Source organism: Oncorhynchus mykiss, chromosome 24 (genome assembly GCF_057628025.1).
Source record: "Oncorhynchus mykiss isolate SJ-2025 chromosome 24, ASM5762802v1, whole genome shotgun sequence".
NCBI classification, from domain to species: Eukaryota; Metazoa; Chordata; class Actinopteri; order Salmoniformes; family Salmonidae; genus Oncorhynchus; species Oncorhynchus mykiss.
Genome location: NC_143045.1, coordinates 21,644,932 through 21,658,626, shown reverse-complemented (window position 1 = coordinate 21,658,626; position 13,695 = coordinate 21,644,932). Strand labels below are relative to the sequence as shown.

The 13,695-nt window shown below is 45.8% G+C and overlaps 1 protein-coding gene across 2 annotated transcripts in view; it reads left to right on the top strand.

Moving 5' to 3' along the window:
* LOC110503988 (mediator of RNA polymerase II transcription subunit 13-like) overlaps nt 1-13,695 on the top strand; it is a 32,049-nt gene that overhangs the window by 7,761 nt on the left and 10,593 nt on the right. The window contains exons 4-14 of one of the 2 annotated variants that reach the window (XM_036961322.2): nt 1,336-1,481; nt 1,749-1,946; nt 2,085-2,270; nt 4,273-4,432; nt 4,532-4,642; nt 9,375-10,070; nt 10,264-10,480; nt 10,843-10,873; nt 11,013-11,134; nt 12,833-12,920; nt 13,035-13,243. In XM_036961322.2, coding sequence (XP_036817217.2) covers nt 1,336-1,481; nt 1,749-1,946; nt 2,085-2,270; nt 4,273-4,432; nt 4,532-4,642; nt 9,375-10,070; nt 10,264-10,480; nt 10,843-10,873; nt 11,013-11,134; nt 12,833-12,920; nt 13,035-13,243 — 2,164 coding nt within the window. Of the gene's footprint in view, nt 1-1,335; nt 1,482-1,748; nt 1,947-2,084; nt 2,271-4,272; nt 4,433-4,531; nt 4,643-9,374; nt 10,071-10,263; nt 10,481-10,842; nt 10,874-11,012; nt 11,135-12,829; nt 12,921-13,034; nt 13,244-13,695 lie in introns of both variants that reach the window. The other variant, XM_036961321.2, reaches the window with a different exon arrangement.

Sequence of the window (13,695 nt, the reverse complement as noted above, 5' to 3'; positions counted from 1 at the left end):
CGGTGCTTTCACTCTTGTGGTAGCATGAGACGGAGTCTACAACCCACACAAGTGGCTCAGGTAGTGCAGCTCATCCAGGATGGCACATCCATGCGAGCTGTGGCAAGAAGGTTTGCTGTGTCTGTCAGCGTAGTGTCTAAAGCATGGAGGCGCTACCAGGAGACAGGCCAGTACATCAGGAGATGTGGAGGAGGCCGTAGGAGGGCAACAACCCAGCAGCAGGACCGCTACCTCTGCCTTTATGCAAGGAGGAGCACTGCCAGAGCCCTGCAAAATTACCTCCAGCAGGCCACAAATGTCCATGTGTCTGCTCAAACGGTCAGAAACAGACTCCATGAGGGTGGTATGAGGGCCCGACGTCCACAGGTGGGGGTTGTGCTTACAGCCCAACACCGTGCAGGACATTTGGCATTTACCAGAGAACACCAAGATTGGCAAATTCGCCACTGGCGCCCTGTGCTCTTCACAGATGAAAGCAGGTTCACACTGAGCCCATGTGACAGACGTGACAGTCTGGAGACGCCGTGGAGAATGTTCTGCTGCCTGCAACATCCTCCAGCATGACCGGTTTGGCGGTAGGTCAGTCGTGGGGTGGCATTTCTTTGGGGGGCCGCACAGCCCTCCATGTGCTCGCCAGAGGTAGCCTGACCTCCATTAGGTACTGAGATGAGATCCTCAGACCCCTTGTGAGACCATATGCTGGTGCGATTGGCCCTGGGTTCCTCCTAATGCAAGACAATGCTAGACCTCATGTGGCTGGAGTGTGTCAGCAGTTCCTGCAAGAGGAAGGCATTGATGCTATGGACTGGCCTGCCCGTTCCCCAGACCTGAATCCAATTGAGCACATCTGGGACATCATGTCTCGCTCCATCCACTAACGCCACGTTGCAGCACAGACTGTCCAGGAGTTGGCGGATGCTTTAGTCCAGGTCTGGGAGGAGATCCCTCAGGAGACCATCGGCCACCTCATCAGGAGCATGCCCAGGCGTTGTAGGGAGGCAGGCACGTGGAGGCCACACACACACTACTGAGACTCATTTTGACTTGTTTTAAGGACGTTACATCAAAGTTGGATCAGCCTGTAATGTGTTTTTCCACTTTAATTTTGAGTGTGACTCCAAATCCAGACCTCCATGGGTTGATAAATTTGATTTCCATTGATAATTTTTGTGATTTTGTTGTCCGCACATTCAACTATGTAAAGAAAAAAGAATTTCATAGGAATATTTAATTCATTCAGATCTAGAATGTGTTATTTTAGTGTTCCCTTTATTTTTTTGAGCAGTGTATTTCCAGATTGATCTGAGAATAACTGTTTTTCCATCCCCTCTGCAGTGAGCACTTGTCGTGTGCGTTCACCTTTTTCCTGCACGGGGACAGTAACGTGTGCACCAGCGTGGAGATTGCCCAGCACCAGCCTGTCCAGAGGCTAGGTGAAGAACATCTGAGCCTGGCACAACAAAATGCCAGCCCCCTGCAAGGTGGGTCTAACCAGGCATGGCCTGGTCACCCAGCTATATCCTGGTCACCCAGCCATATCCTATTGAGACAACCGTTGATCTACCTGCCATTGGTTAGATACTAGAATGTCCATAGGTTTTTCTTTTTTATATCAAAGGCAATGCAGTAGTGTTTATAATTAAAGCATAGTCTTGCTCTCTGCTGTCATAATTAATTTACCTCTAGTCAAGACTCTATTTTGACCTGTGCTGACCTCACACTTCCTGTCCCCTCTCTCCCTTCCACAGTCATCTTGAGTCCATACGGTCTGAACGGAACGGTCACGGGCCAGTCCTTCAAGATGTCTGACCACCCCACCCAGAAACTTATTGAGGAGTGGAGGCAGTTCTATCCCATCAGCCCCAGCTCCAAGGACCGCCCAGAGGACAAGATGGAGGATGCAGACTGGGAGGACGACTCACTAGCAGCCGTGGAGGTCCTTGTTGGTAAGATGGAGGTTGTTGCTACAGTTGTGTGTTGTCCAGTGTGGATGTTATTCTAATGGTTAGTATGTGGCAATGCAGTTGTGTGTGTTTTTCTGATGGAGACTCACTGACTAAATGTGTTATGCTGATCTGTTCCAGCTGGAGTTAGGATGGTGTACCCTGCTTGTCTAGTACTGGTGCCCCAGTCAGACCTCCCTGCACTGGCCCCACAGGGATCAGCCAACCCCTCACCCGTCCTGTGTGAGGGCCTGGGGGCCCACAGAGACCCTGCCATGTCCTCTGTCACCCTTACCCCTCCCACATCACCGGAGGAGGCCCAAACAGGTAGCCTTACCATTTACTAATTAGTCTATTAGGACCACAAACTCTGCAAGTGTAGCTGTCTGGGTTCAGTGTCCATCTTTTGAATTATTTAACATTGATGCATTCAAGTTCAATCAATCAAATTTCAACACTTGTCACAAAGTGCTTATATAGATACTCTACCTAAAACCCCCAAGAGCAAGCAATGCAGATGTAGAAGCACAATGGCTTACTGATTATTTTGACAAGTAAGTAGTGTACATTAATACTGAGTATTATATTCATTTATACTACGGGTAGGCCTAATCCTGGATGCTGATTTGGTTAAAACCGCATTTCAGCCAATGTCTATTCCACAAGTTACCGCTGTCTAAATCTGAAGTTGAAATGCCTATTTACTCTGTACCATCTGACTGTGCAATCCAGTCTCATCAGCCCAGCCAGACAATGTATATACTAGATCTACACTAAAAACCATCTAGACATTATCTCCCATTTCTTTTCGACTAACATTTGGTTTTCAACTGCGGAGATTTGTATTAACTTTGCTGTCTATCTCTGACATTTGCAAAATTGTTTCAATGTTGAAATTCGATCTCCTGCTGTCCCCATAGTAATGAGCGTTTCTGGAGTTGGGACTAGGCAGACAGATTGGCAGCTTTTCTCAGTCAGTCGAAATCATAAATCAGCAATATTTTTGTGTGTTTATGTATATGTGTTATATTTACACACCCACCCAAAGAAATGTCAATCGGAAAATACATAATGCAGCTAGTTTGCTGTCATTCCTGCTCCAGTTTGAAGTGATTGTGTTCGCTGTGTATTTGGCTATCTCTTCTCAACAGTGGTCTGGCGAGAGAGCCAATGCCAGGTGAAATCGTGCATCATTAGCTCATTGTTATGAATGTATCCCCCAAAAAACTGTTTGACATGACTGTTAGTTGAAGTTGGCTGACTAGCAAGTAAGGGATAAGAACGTTGTCAGCCATCATGGTGTAACCGATGTGAAATAGCTAGCTAGTTAGAGGGGTGCGCGCTAATAGTGTTTCAATCGGTAACGTCACTCGCTCTGAGACCTTGAAGTAGTTATTCCCCTTGCTCTGCAAGGGCCGCTGTTTTTGTGGAGCGATGCGAAACAATGCTTTGTGGGGGGCAGTTGATGTGTGCGGAGGGTTCCTGGTTCGAGCCCAGGTTGGGGCGAAGAGAGGGGCGGAAGCTATACTGTTACAATGGCAACGGAACATTTAGAACGAACGCCCGAGTCGCGTCCTTAGATTTAGAACAAAAAGACTTAACGACTGGGTTATGTCTCTGGCAACCGAACCGATAGAACGAATGACTAGCCGGCTTGGGTAGCAACCCTAGATTTGTGTCAGGACTACATCTTGTGGAAAGATGAAATAGTATGACTAAATACATCAAAACAAAGTTGTTTTTTTTGCTACCCCCCCCCCCCTTTTATCCCCAATTTCGTTATATCCAATTGGTAGTTAGTCTTATCCGGTTGTTGCAACTCCCGTGTGGACTCGAGAGAGGCGAAGTTTGAGAGCCATGCGTCCTCCAAAAAACGTGAGCCAGCCAAGCTGCACTGCTTCTTGACACACTGCTTGCTTAACCTGGAAGCCAGCCGCACCGTTTGTGTCGGAGGAAACACCATACAGCTGGCGACACGAAGCCAGTGGGCATGGAGGCCAAACCCCCCCCCCCCCCCCCCCCCCTCCCCCTGGTTGCGGCTGGCTGCGACACAGCCCTTGATTGAACTCGGATCTGTAGTGACGCCTTGAGCACTGATCAGTGCCTTAGACCGCTGCCACACTCGGGAGGCCCCAGAATGTGTTTGGGAGGCCCCATGCCAGTGTTTGGTGACTATATTGTCACGGTTTGCCGGCCCTCAACTTCTTCGCGGGACTAACACCTGTGCCTATATATATATATATATATATATATATATATATATATATCTCTTCCAAACACCGGCTTCTCGGTCATTATCACGTAAGTGTTACTTTCTTTTCCCATGTAGATTCTCAGGCAGCACAGAGGTGGTTGAAGCTCTGCTCGACAGTGGATGGTTTCAGCTCCAACAGCAGCGGTATCCACGGCAGCAAGATCCCCCGCAGGCTGGCTGCCCAGGTGGTGGAGAGCGTGTGGCAGGAGTGCACTACCAACCGGGCCCAGAACAAGTACGTACACTACAAGTCAAATCGCCCTACTGATTCGTATACTACTGGTCTATTGAAGGAGTCTGTCTGCTGAGCTCTGTTTGTCTGGTTCTTTGTCAGGAGGAAGTTTGCTACATTGACCAATGGTACCTGTGAGGAGGAGGAGGGGGACAAAACAGGAGTGTGGGATTTTGTGGAGTTCTCGCATAGGGCACACTGCAACTGCTCAAGGTACTGTGGTTCATGTTTATAACGGTGGGGGTTGTTGTAGGCCAGGATTGTCTAACTCAATCACCACACGGGCCATATTGAATAAAAATAATTTACAGGCCAGAAATAGTATGTTTGTTTTTAGAATATAACGTGCATACAACTGCAACCCACACTGGCATTTGTTTTATTGGAAAAAATATGCGCCTTTAAAAATGTAAATATTGACCATGGGGTGCTGTGTATATAGCAATTTAACACGAAACAAGATAAATAATATTTGTCCATCCTATGCTTGCAGATGTGCATTGGCTAATATGCTGCGACCCTAGTAAAACCCTAGTAGTGTTTTTTTTGGGGGGGGGTGGGTTATTCATGGTCAAGCTTCAAAACCGAAGCCAGACTGCAACATTTTAGTAGCCTAGGAGGACTTCCTGTGTACTTTCCTCCGCTACGTGCTAAAAACGGGACAGCGCAATTGATGTTGAGTTGATGTGCAAGCACATCGGGCTGTAATTTCATAAAGTAGATGACTCAACTGTTAACTAATTTATACTTGCGTGTGTCCTTTAGTAGTAATTTATACTCTGTGTGAATCCTTAATCTAATAGCTTTTTGACACGAAGATGTCTGGCTGGCTCCTGAGTCTGGGAGGAGGTGTGTGTGGCAATGCACTGCCTTTGGCGCTCAACAAGTTGGCAGTGCTTGCTGGGACTTGTAGTGCAGCACGTCGTGTGCGGTATGGAAGCGGGCCAAAATGAATTGACAACCCAAATCATTGTGAAAGCTGGAGAGAATTGTCATGGGCCAGATCTGGCCTGTGGGCCATATTTTACACGTGTTTTAGGCTGATAATTTCCCCCCATAACTCACCAGAGTCCTTTAGGGCAGTGGTTCCCAAATTGTTTATAGTCCCGTACCCCTTCAAACATTCAACCTCCAGCTGCGTACCCCCTCTAGCACCAGGGTCAGCGCGTTCTCAAATGTTTTGTTGTTGTTGTTGCCATCATTGTAAGCCTGCCACACACACACTATACGATACATTTATTAAACATAAGAACGAGTGAGTTTTTCACAACCCGGCTTGTGGGAAGTGACAAAGAGCTCTTATTAGTACCACAATATTTTAAATATAATTTTGCTCTTTATTTAGTCATCTTACATATAAAACTTTATTTGTTCATCGAAAATTGTGAATAACTCAACACAGGTTGATGAGAAGGGTGTGCTTGAAGGGATGCACATGCCTTTGCAATGTTGGGTTGTATTAGAGAGTGTCTTAAATAATTTTCCACACACAGTCTGTGTCTGTATTTAGTTGTCATGCTAGTGAGGGCTGAGAATCCACTCTCACATAGGTACATGGTTGCAGAGGGAATCAGTGTCTTAACAGCGCGTTTTGCCAAGGCAAGTTACTTTGAGCGCAGAAATCTGCAAGTGGCTTCTGATTAAATTAATTTATTCACAGAACCACTTGTTGCAATTTCGACGGGGCTCTCTTGTTCAGATATCGGAAAGTGGACTGGAGGCAGGGCATGAAAAGGATAACGAATCCAGTTGTTTTTGTCACCTGTTTCGGGAAAGTACCTGCGTAATTGCACACCCTACTCACTCAGGTGCTTCGCTACAGTACCTTGCAAAAGTATTCATCCCCCTTGGTGTTTTTCCAATTTTGTTGCATTACAACCTGTAATTTACAATGATTTTTATTTGGATTTCATGTAATGGACAGACGCAAAATTGGTGAAGTGAAATGGAAAAAAATCCAAAACACGAAAAAGTGGTGCATGCATATGTATTCACTCCCTTTGCTATGAAGACCATAAATAAGATCTGGTGCAACCAATTACCTTCAGAAGTCACATAATTAGTTAGATTGCACACAGGTGGACTTTATTTAAATGTCACATGATCTGTCACATGATCTCAGTAAAAATACACCTGTTCTGAAAGGCCCCAGAGTCTGCAACACCGCTAAGCAAGTGGCACTATGAAGACCAAGAAGCTCTACAAACAGGGCAGGGACAAAGTTGTGAAGAAGTACAGATCAGGGTAGGGTTATAAAAAAATATTAGAATAAACTTTGAACATCCCACAGAGCACCATTAAATCCATTATTAAAATATGGAAAGAATATGACACCACAACAAGCATGCCAAGAGAGGGCTGCCCACCAAAATTCACGGACCAGGCAAGGAGGGCATTAATCAGAGGTGCAACAAAGAGACGAAAGATAACCATGAAGGACCTGCAAAGCTCCACAGCGGAGATTGGAGTATCTATCCATAGGGCCACTTTAAGCCGTACAATCCACAGAGCTGGGCTTTACGGAAGAGTGGCCAGAAAAAGCCATTGCTTAAAGTCAAAATAAGCAAACACATGTTGGTGTTCGCAAAAAGGCTTGTGGGAGACTCCTCAAACATATGGAAGAAGGTACTCTGGTCAGATGAGACTAAAATTGAGCTTTTTGGCCATCAAGGAAAACACCATCCCCACAGTGAAGCATGGTGGTGGCAGCAGCATGCTGTGGGGATGGGGAAACTGGTCAAATTTGAAGGAATGATGGATGGCACTAAATACAGGGAAATTCTTTAAGGAAACCTGTTTGTCTTCCAGAGATTTGAGACTGGGACAGAGGTTCATCTTCCGGTAGGACAATAACCCTAAGCATACTGCTAAAGCAACACTCGGGTGGTTTAAGGGGAAACATCAAATGTCTTGGAATGGCCCAGTCAAAGCTCAGACCTCAATCCAATTGAGAATCTGTGGTATGACTTAAACATTGCTGTACACCAGCGGAACCCATCCAACTTGAAGGAGCTGCAGCAGTTTTGCCTTGAAGAATGGGAAAAAAATCCCAGTGGCTAGATGTGCCAAGCTTATTGGCACCCCAAGAGACTTGCGGCTGTAATTGCTGCAAAGGTGGCTCTACAAATTATTGACTTTGGGGGGGTGAATAGTTATGCATGCTCAAGTTCAGTTTTTTTGTCTTATTTCTTGTTTCACAATAAAAATATATATTTTGCATCTTCAAAGTGTTGTGTAAATCAAATGATCCAACCCCCCCAAATCTATTTTAATTCCAGTTTGTAAGGCACCAAAATAGGAAAAATGCCAAGGGGGGTGAATATTTTTGCAAGCCACTGTATATCACATTTTACATTGTCCGTAAGCTTGAGTTCATTTGCACAAATCCTACAATGATGGAAAGACCTGTCTGTTGTCCTTGTTAATGCAGACAGAGAGGAGCTCCAACTTCTTAATCATAGCCTCAATTTTCACTGTAGTGTCCAAAACATATCTCAAGCTGTCAGGCATTCCTTTGGCAGCAAGAGCCTCTCGGTGGATGCTGCAGTGTACCCAAATGGTGTCAGGAGCAACTGCTTACACGCACGTTACCACTCCACTATGTCTCCCTGTCATGGCTTTTGCGCCATCAGTACAGATACCAACTCATCTTGACCACCAAAGTCCATTTGATGTCACAAAGCTCTCCAGTACTTTAAAAAATAATTTCCAGTGGTTTGCAGAAGAGGTCTTCCTTAATTGACCCCCCATAAACACCATATACCAGGAGCTGTGCCAGGCCTGCCACGTTTGTTGGCTCATCCAGCTGTAACACACATAATTCACTGGCTTGTATGCGCAGCAGTAATTGTTTCAAAACATCTCCTGCCATGATGCTGATGCATCGTGAAACAGTGTTTGATGAAGGCATTGTTAGTATAGTTTTTTGGGGCCTTTTCCCCTAGCCATATCTGCGGCAGCAGGAAGAATAAAGTCCTCCACAATAGTATGGGGCTTGCCTGTCCTAGCCACTCGGTAGCTCACCATATAAGACGCTTCTAGCTCCTTATTAATGGTATCTGTTGCTTTTATATGTGTCTTACTACTTGAAAGTCATCTTAATTCTCTAACTCCCGTGGCTTATTTTTTAATTTGGCATGTTTTTGTTTCTAAATGTCTGCGCAAGAGTGAAGGTTTCATCGAGTTGTGAGAGTACCTTTGCACCTATAACACACTGGCTGAGGAAAGGCACTGCTCCCAATATAAGTGAACCCCAAATCGATGTAGTTATCATCGGATTTGCGCCTCTTCGATGGTCCATCGTCCCTGTCTGTAAGGTGCTTTCCCGGGTAAGGGGGCAGTAGCTCTTCGGCTGCATCAGATTCACAACTGTCAGTGTCCATGCTAGCTTGGTTAACAACATATGTAGAATTACTAATGCTAGCATTGGATGTGATCGTGGAAGCAGAACAACTTGTCATCGACAGGTGCAGGTGTAGTACTGCTGGTAGTAGCAGTACTACCAGTAGAGCTGCGGGCCTTGCTGCTTCTTTTTATTTTTTTTTACCATTCATCCATTTTGGAGCAAACGGAAAGAGCAGCAGCTACATACGGACCGTTAGTAGAATTCCCACGAGAGAGTAATGTTTAATGTGTTTGGATGTTAATTATTTGACTAGGCTACCTGTATTTGACATTGGTGTTATTTCGCTGAACACTAGATGGTTTAATTTAGTTTTTGTCAGTGAAACAAGGCTACTCAAGCGAGGGGAAAAAACCTTGTGTATAGCCCCGTTGGAAAATATAAATGGACTGTCTGAAAATGTTAAAAAAAACAACAACAAAAAAGAATAATCACATCCCCAGTTTGGGAATGCATGCTTTAGGGGATTTGTTTTAATCACAGACACCTTGGAAGTGAACATTCAGTAAATTGCTATTTAAATAATTTCTCTCTTTACCCCAGGCATAAAAACCAGAAGCAACGATCAGGCAGCACCTCAGGAAACCCCCCGTCGGTGGGCCAGCCCTCACAGCTGCTGCCCAAACACAAGCTGGGCGAGAAGCTGGAGAAGGGGGAGAAGCAGCAGAAGAGGCCCCAGACACCCTTCCACCACCGCAGCTATGTGTTTGAGGAGCAGGCCATGGAGCCCCAGAGGCTGTGTATGAGAACCCAGGATGAGGGCCCCTACCCCAGCCTGCACCACGTGGACACGGCCCCTTCCAAAGCCCCCATGTTGCACACCCACAGACCCCTCCAAGACCTGGCCGGCTCCCCCCAGCCCCCTCCTCTCAGTCCCCACCCCTGCGAGCGCGGGGAAGAAGACCCTGGGGCCATGAAGAGCTCCTCCACGCCCATCCACCAACACTTCTACCCCCCCTCCTCCGAGCCCTGCCTGCTTCCCCAAAAGACCTCGCCTGACGAGCCCCACCTGGAGCCCCTGCCTCTGCCTTTCCCACCTGCCTACCCTGATTCCCTGGAACCCACTGTCTATGTGGGATCAGCCATCAACCCCAACGAAGACTCGGCCCACAACCCCTGGAAATACTTCAACCTGCCACGGAAGAAGACCTCCAACTTCTTCACACCACTGTTGCCTGTGGACAAACTACAGGATGATTCCGGGGAAGGAGGGCAGGAGAACATTGTCTCTGTCACAGAGTGAGTACACTACCCCTCTCTTTCAACATTTAATGATAAACCTTACTATAAGCACCAAGGTGATGAGTGGCTATGATAGATATTTGGTTTCTCCCTCTCTCTCTCTGTGTACATCCACTTGGAGCATTATATATGCAGTTTCCCCTCCTTTCACATGATTACTGATCATCTATGTAACATTGTCTCCTCTCAGATTGATGTCTGGCTCTGGCAGGCCTCTGAAGGTATCTGAAGACCTGGTGAGGACCTACACCCAGAGGAGGAACAGCCACCTGGTGGCTGCCATGGCTGACGAAGATCAGGAGGAGGAGCCAGACCCCTACGCCTTCGTGGAGGGAGACGAGGACTTCACTTTCACTGACAAGAAGGACAAACCTGGCTCGGACAGAGAGACCAGCAAGAGACACAAGGTGAGTATCAAACATGAGTTTCTAATAATTAATTCCATAGTTATCCCTATACACTTTTCCTAATCTTACCTAATGTGGTAGGATTTGTTAGTTCAGTTGACTGACGTGTATACTACGCCTTTGCTTATGGGATGCTGTAGCACAGTGGTTCCCAGCCTTTTTTGCTTACTGTACCACCAACTGAATTTTGCTTTGCCCGTAGTACCCCTTGAAGTACTCTCTCGTGCATTTTACCAGTAAGCTTATGGTCTCATGAGTCTTCTCAAGTACCCCCAGTGGTCTTAGTACCCCTGGTTGGGAACCACTGATGTAGCAGATGCCAAGAGAATAACACGTTTTATGCTGGTGTTTGTTTCTCTTAGGGTGACGATGGCAGTGGAACCTCAGCAGATGGTGAGCATTTCCTTCTTGTTGAAGACTTTGTTTTAATCACTCCTGTAAAACTATAAAAGATTGGAATGTCAATAAAATGGTCATCCAGAGTGGTTACTGAGGGGACTTCCTTTGTTTGTCTTTCTCTGTGTGTGTGCAGATGGTCAGGGTGCAGCTGGTGGAAAGCCTGTACCCTCCACCAGCCTTATCCATGAGACAGACCTGGCTGTGTCCATCAACGACCTGGACAACCTCTTCAACTCAGATGAAGACGAGCTAGCGGTCAGTAGAGTATACAGTGCCTCTAGAAAGTATTCATACCCTTTGACTTAATCCACATTTTGTTGTGCTACAGCCTGAAGTCAAAATAGATTCAATACAAATTCTTGCCCATCTACACACACTACCCCATACTGACAAAATTAAAATGTGTTTTTAGAGATTTTAGCACATTTATTGAAAATTAAATGGACTCCTTTGCTATGACAGTCCAAATTGAGCTCAGGCGCATCAAATTTCCTTTGATCATCCTTGATGTTACCACAACTTGATTGGAGTCCACCTATGGCCAATTCAGTTGATTTTTAGAAAGAAACACACCTGTCTATATAAGGTCCCACAGTTGACCGTGCATGTAAGAACTGATACTACACAATTAAGTTGAATCAACTGTCGGTAGATGTCGTAGAGACAGAATTGTGATTAGGCAAGGGTATAAAATCATTTCTAGAGTGTTGAAAAATTGGAACTACCCAGACTCTGGCTAGAGCTGGCTGTCTGACCAAACTGAGCAACCCGGCAAGAAGTACCTTGGTCAGGGAGGTGACGAAGAACCCAATGAACACTCTGACAGAACTACGAGTTCCTTGGCTGAGATGGGAGAACCTGCCAGAAGGACATCGGTCTCTACAGTCTATACAGCCTTTCAGCAATCTAGGCTTTATAGAAGAGTGACCAGACAGAAGCCTCTCCTGAGGAAAAAGGCACATGACAGCACAAGGCATGAAAAAAGGCATGTGAAAGACTGAGCATAAGGCAAAATATAATGTGGTCCGATGAAGCAAAACATTTACTATTTTGCCTGAATGCAAAGCGCAATGTCTGGAGAAAACCAAGCACAGCTCATCACACATCTAACACCATCCCTACTGTGAAGCATGGTGGTGTCAGCGTCATGTTATGGGGATGCTTTTCAGCGGCAGGGACTGGAAGACTAAGAATAGAGGGGGGGGGGGGAGAATGAATGGAGCCAAATACAGGTAAATACTTGATAAGAACCTGCTTTATAGTGCAAACAACCTTAGACTGTGGCAAAGATTTACCTTCCAACGGGACAACGACTCCAAGCATACAGCCAAAGCAAGGCTGGATTGGCTTCAGAACAAGAATGTGAAAATCCTTGAGTTGCCCAGCCAAAGCCCAGACTTGAATCTCATTGACAATCTGTGGAATGACTTGAAGATTGCTGTCCACTGCTGCTCCCAATCTAACTCAACAGAGCTTGAGAAAATCTGCAAGGAAGAATGGGAGAAAATCCCCAAATCTAGATGTGCAAAGCGGATACAGACATACCCATGACGACTCAAAGCTGTAAATGCTGCCAAAGGTGCTTCTACAAAGTATTGACTGGGGTGTGAATACTTATTTAAATGAAATTTACAAAAATTTCTCAAAACATTTGTTTACTTTGTCATGGGAAATTGTGTGTAGATGGGTGGGAATTATTTTTTTACTCCAGTTTTGAATTCGGGCTATAACAACAATGTGGAATAAATTAAGAGGTGTATGAATACTTACTGAAGGCACTGTAGTTCTCATCTACATTGGGGGGACATTGTTTGGGTTACATATCCTTTTGTCTGTTTCCATATCTCCCGTTGATACTTTGCTAACAGAACATTGTGTAAAGTCTTAAAAAATATCTCTACATGTTTTGATCAAAGCCTGTTTAAAACATTCTAAATGTTCTGTCCCCAGCAGCCTGGATCCAGGAGAGCAGGAGTTCATGGAGACAAGTTTGGCAGTAAGGAACACAAAACATCAAATCTGGACCCTCTGTCCTGCATAAGTATGTTCCCTTTCTGCAATTCCTTCCCTAAAGTTCCTCTTTAGGTCATCACTGTATCCTACATTAATTTACCAAACAATAGGGTGATTCCCCCGTTCACCTTCCTGTCCCCAGGCTCAGCTGACCTGCACAAGATGTTCCCCACCCCTCCCTCCCTAGAGCAGCACATCATGGGCTACTCCCCCATGAACACTGGGGGCAAGGACTACGGTGGCCTGGAGGCCGGGGTGGGCCTCACTCTGCTGGATGGGAGCCAGTTTAGCAGCCACTACAAGATGGAGGTGGAGGAAGGCTTCTGCAGCCCCAAGCCCTCTGAGATCAAGGTAACTTAAAGGCCCAATGCAGCCATTTTCATCTTGATATCAAATCATTTCTGGGTGATAATTAAGTACCTTACTGTTATTGTTTTCAATTGAAATGGTAAAAAATTGAATAAAATTGTATTTGTCACATGTGCCGAATACAACAGCTATAGACATAACAGTGAAATGCGGGCCTATATACAGTGTGTACTGGTACAAGGTCAATGTGCGAGGGCACCAGTGTCGAGGTAATATGTAGAGTTATTAAAGTGACTGGCATAGATGACAACAGAGTAGCTGCAGTGTAGAAGAGGGGGGAGCAATGCAAATAGTCTTGGTATCCATTTGATTAGATGTTCAGGGGTCTTCTGGCTTGGGGGTAGAAGCTGTTTAGAAGATCCTTGGACCTAGACTTGGTGCTCCGGGACTGCTTGCTGTGCGGTAGCAGAGAGAACCGTCTATGGCTAAGGTGG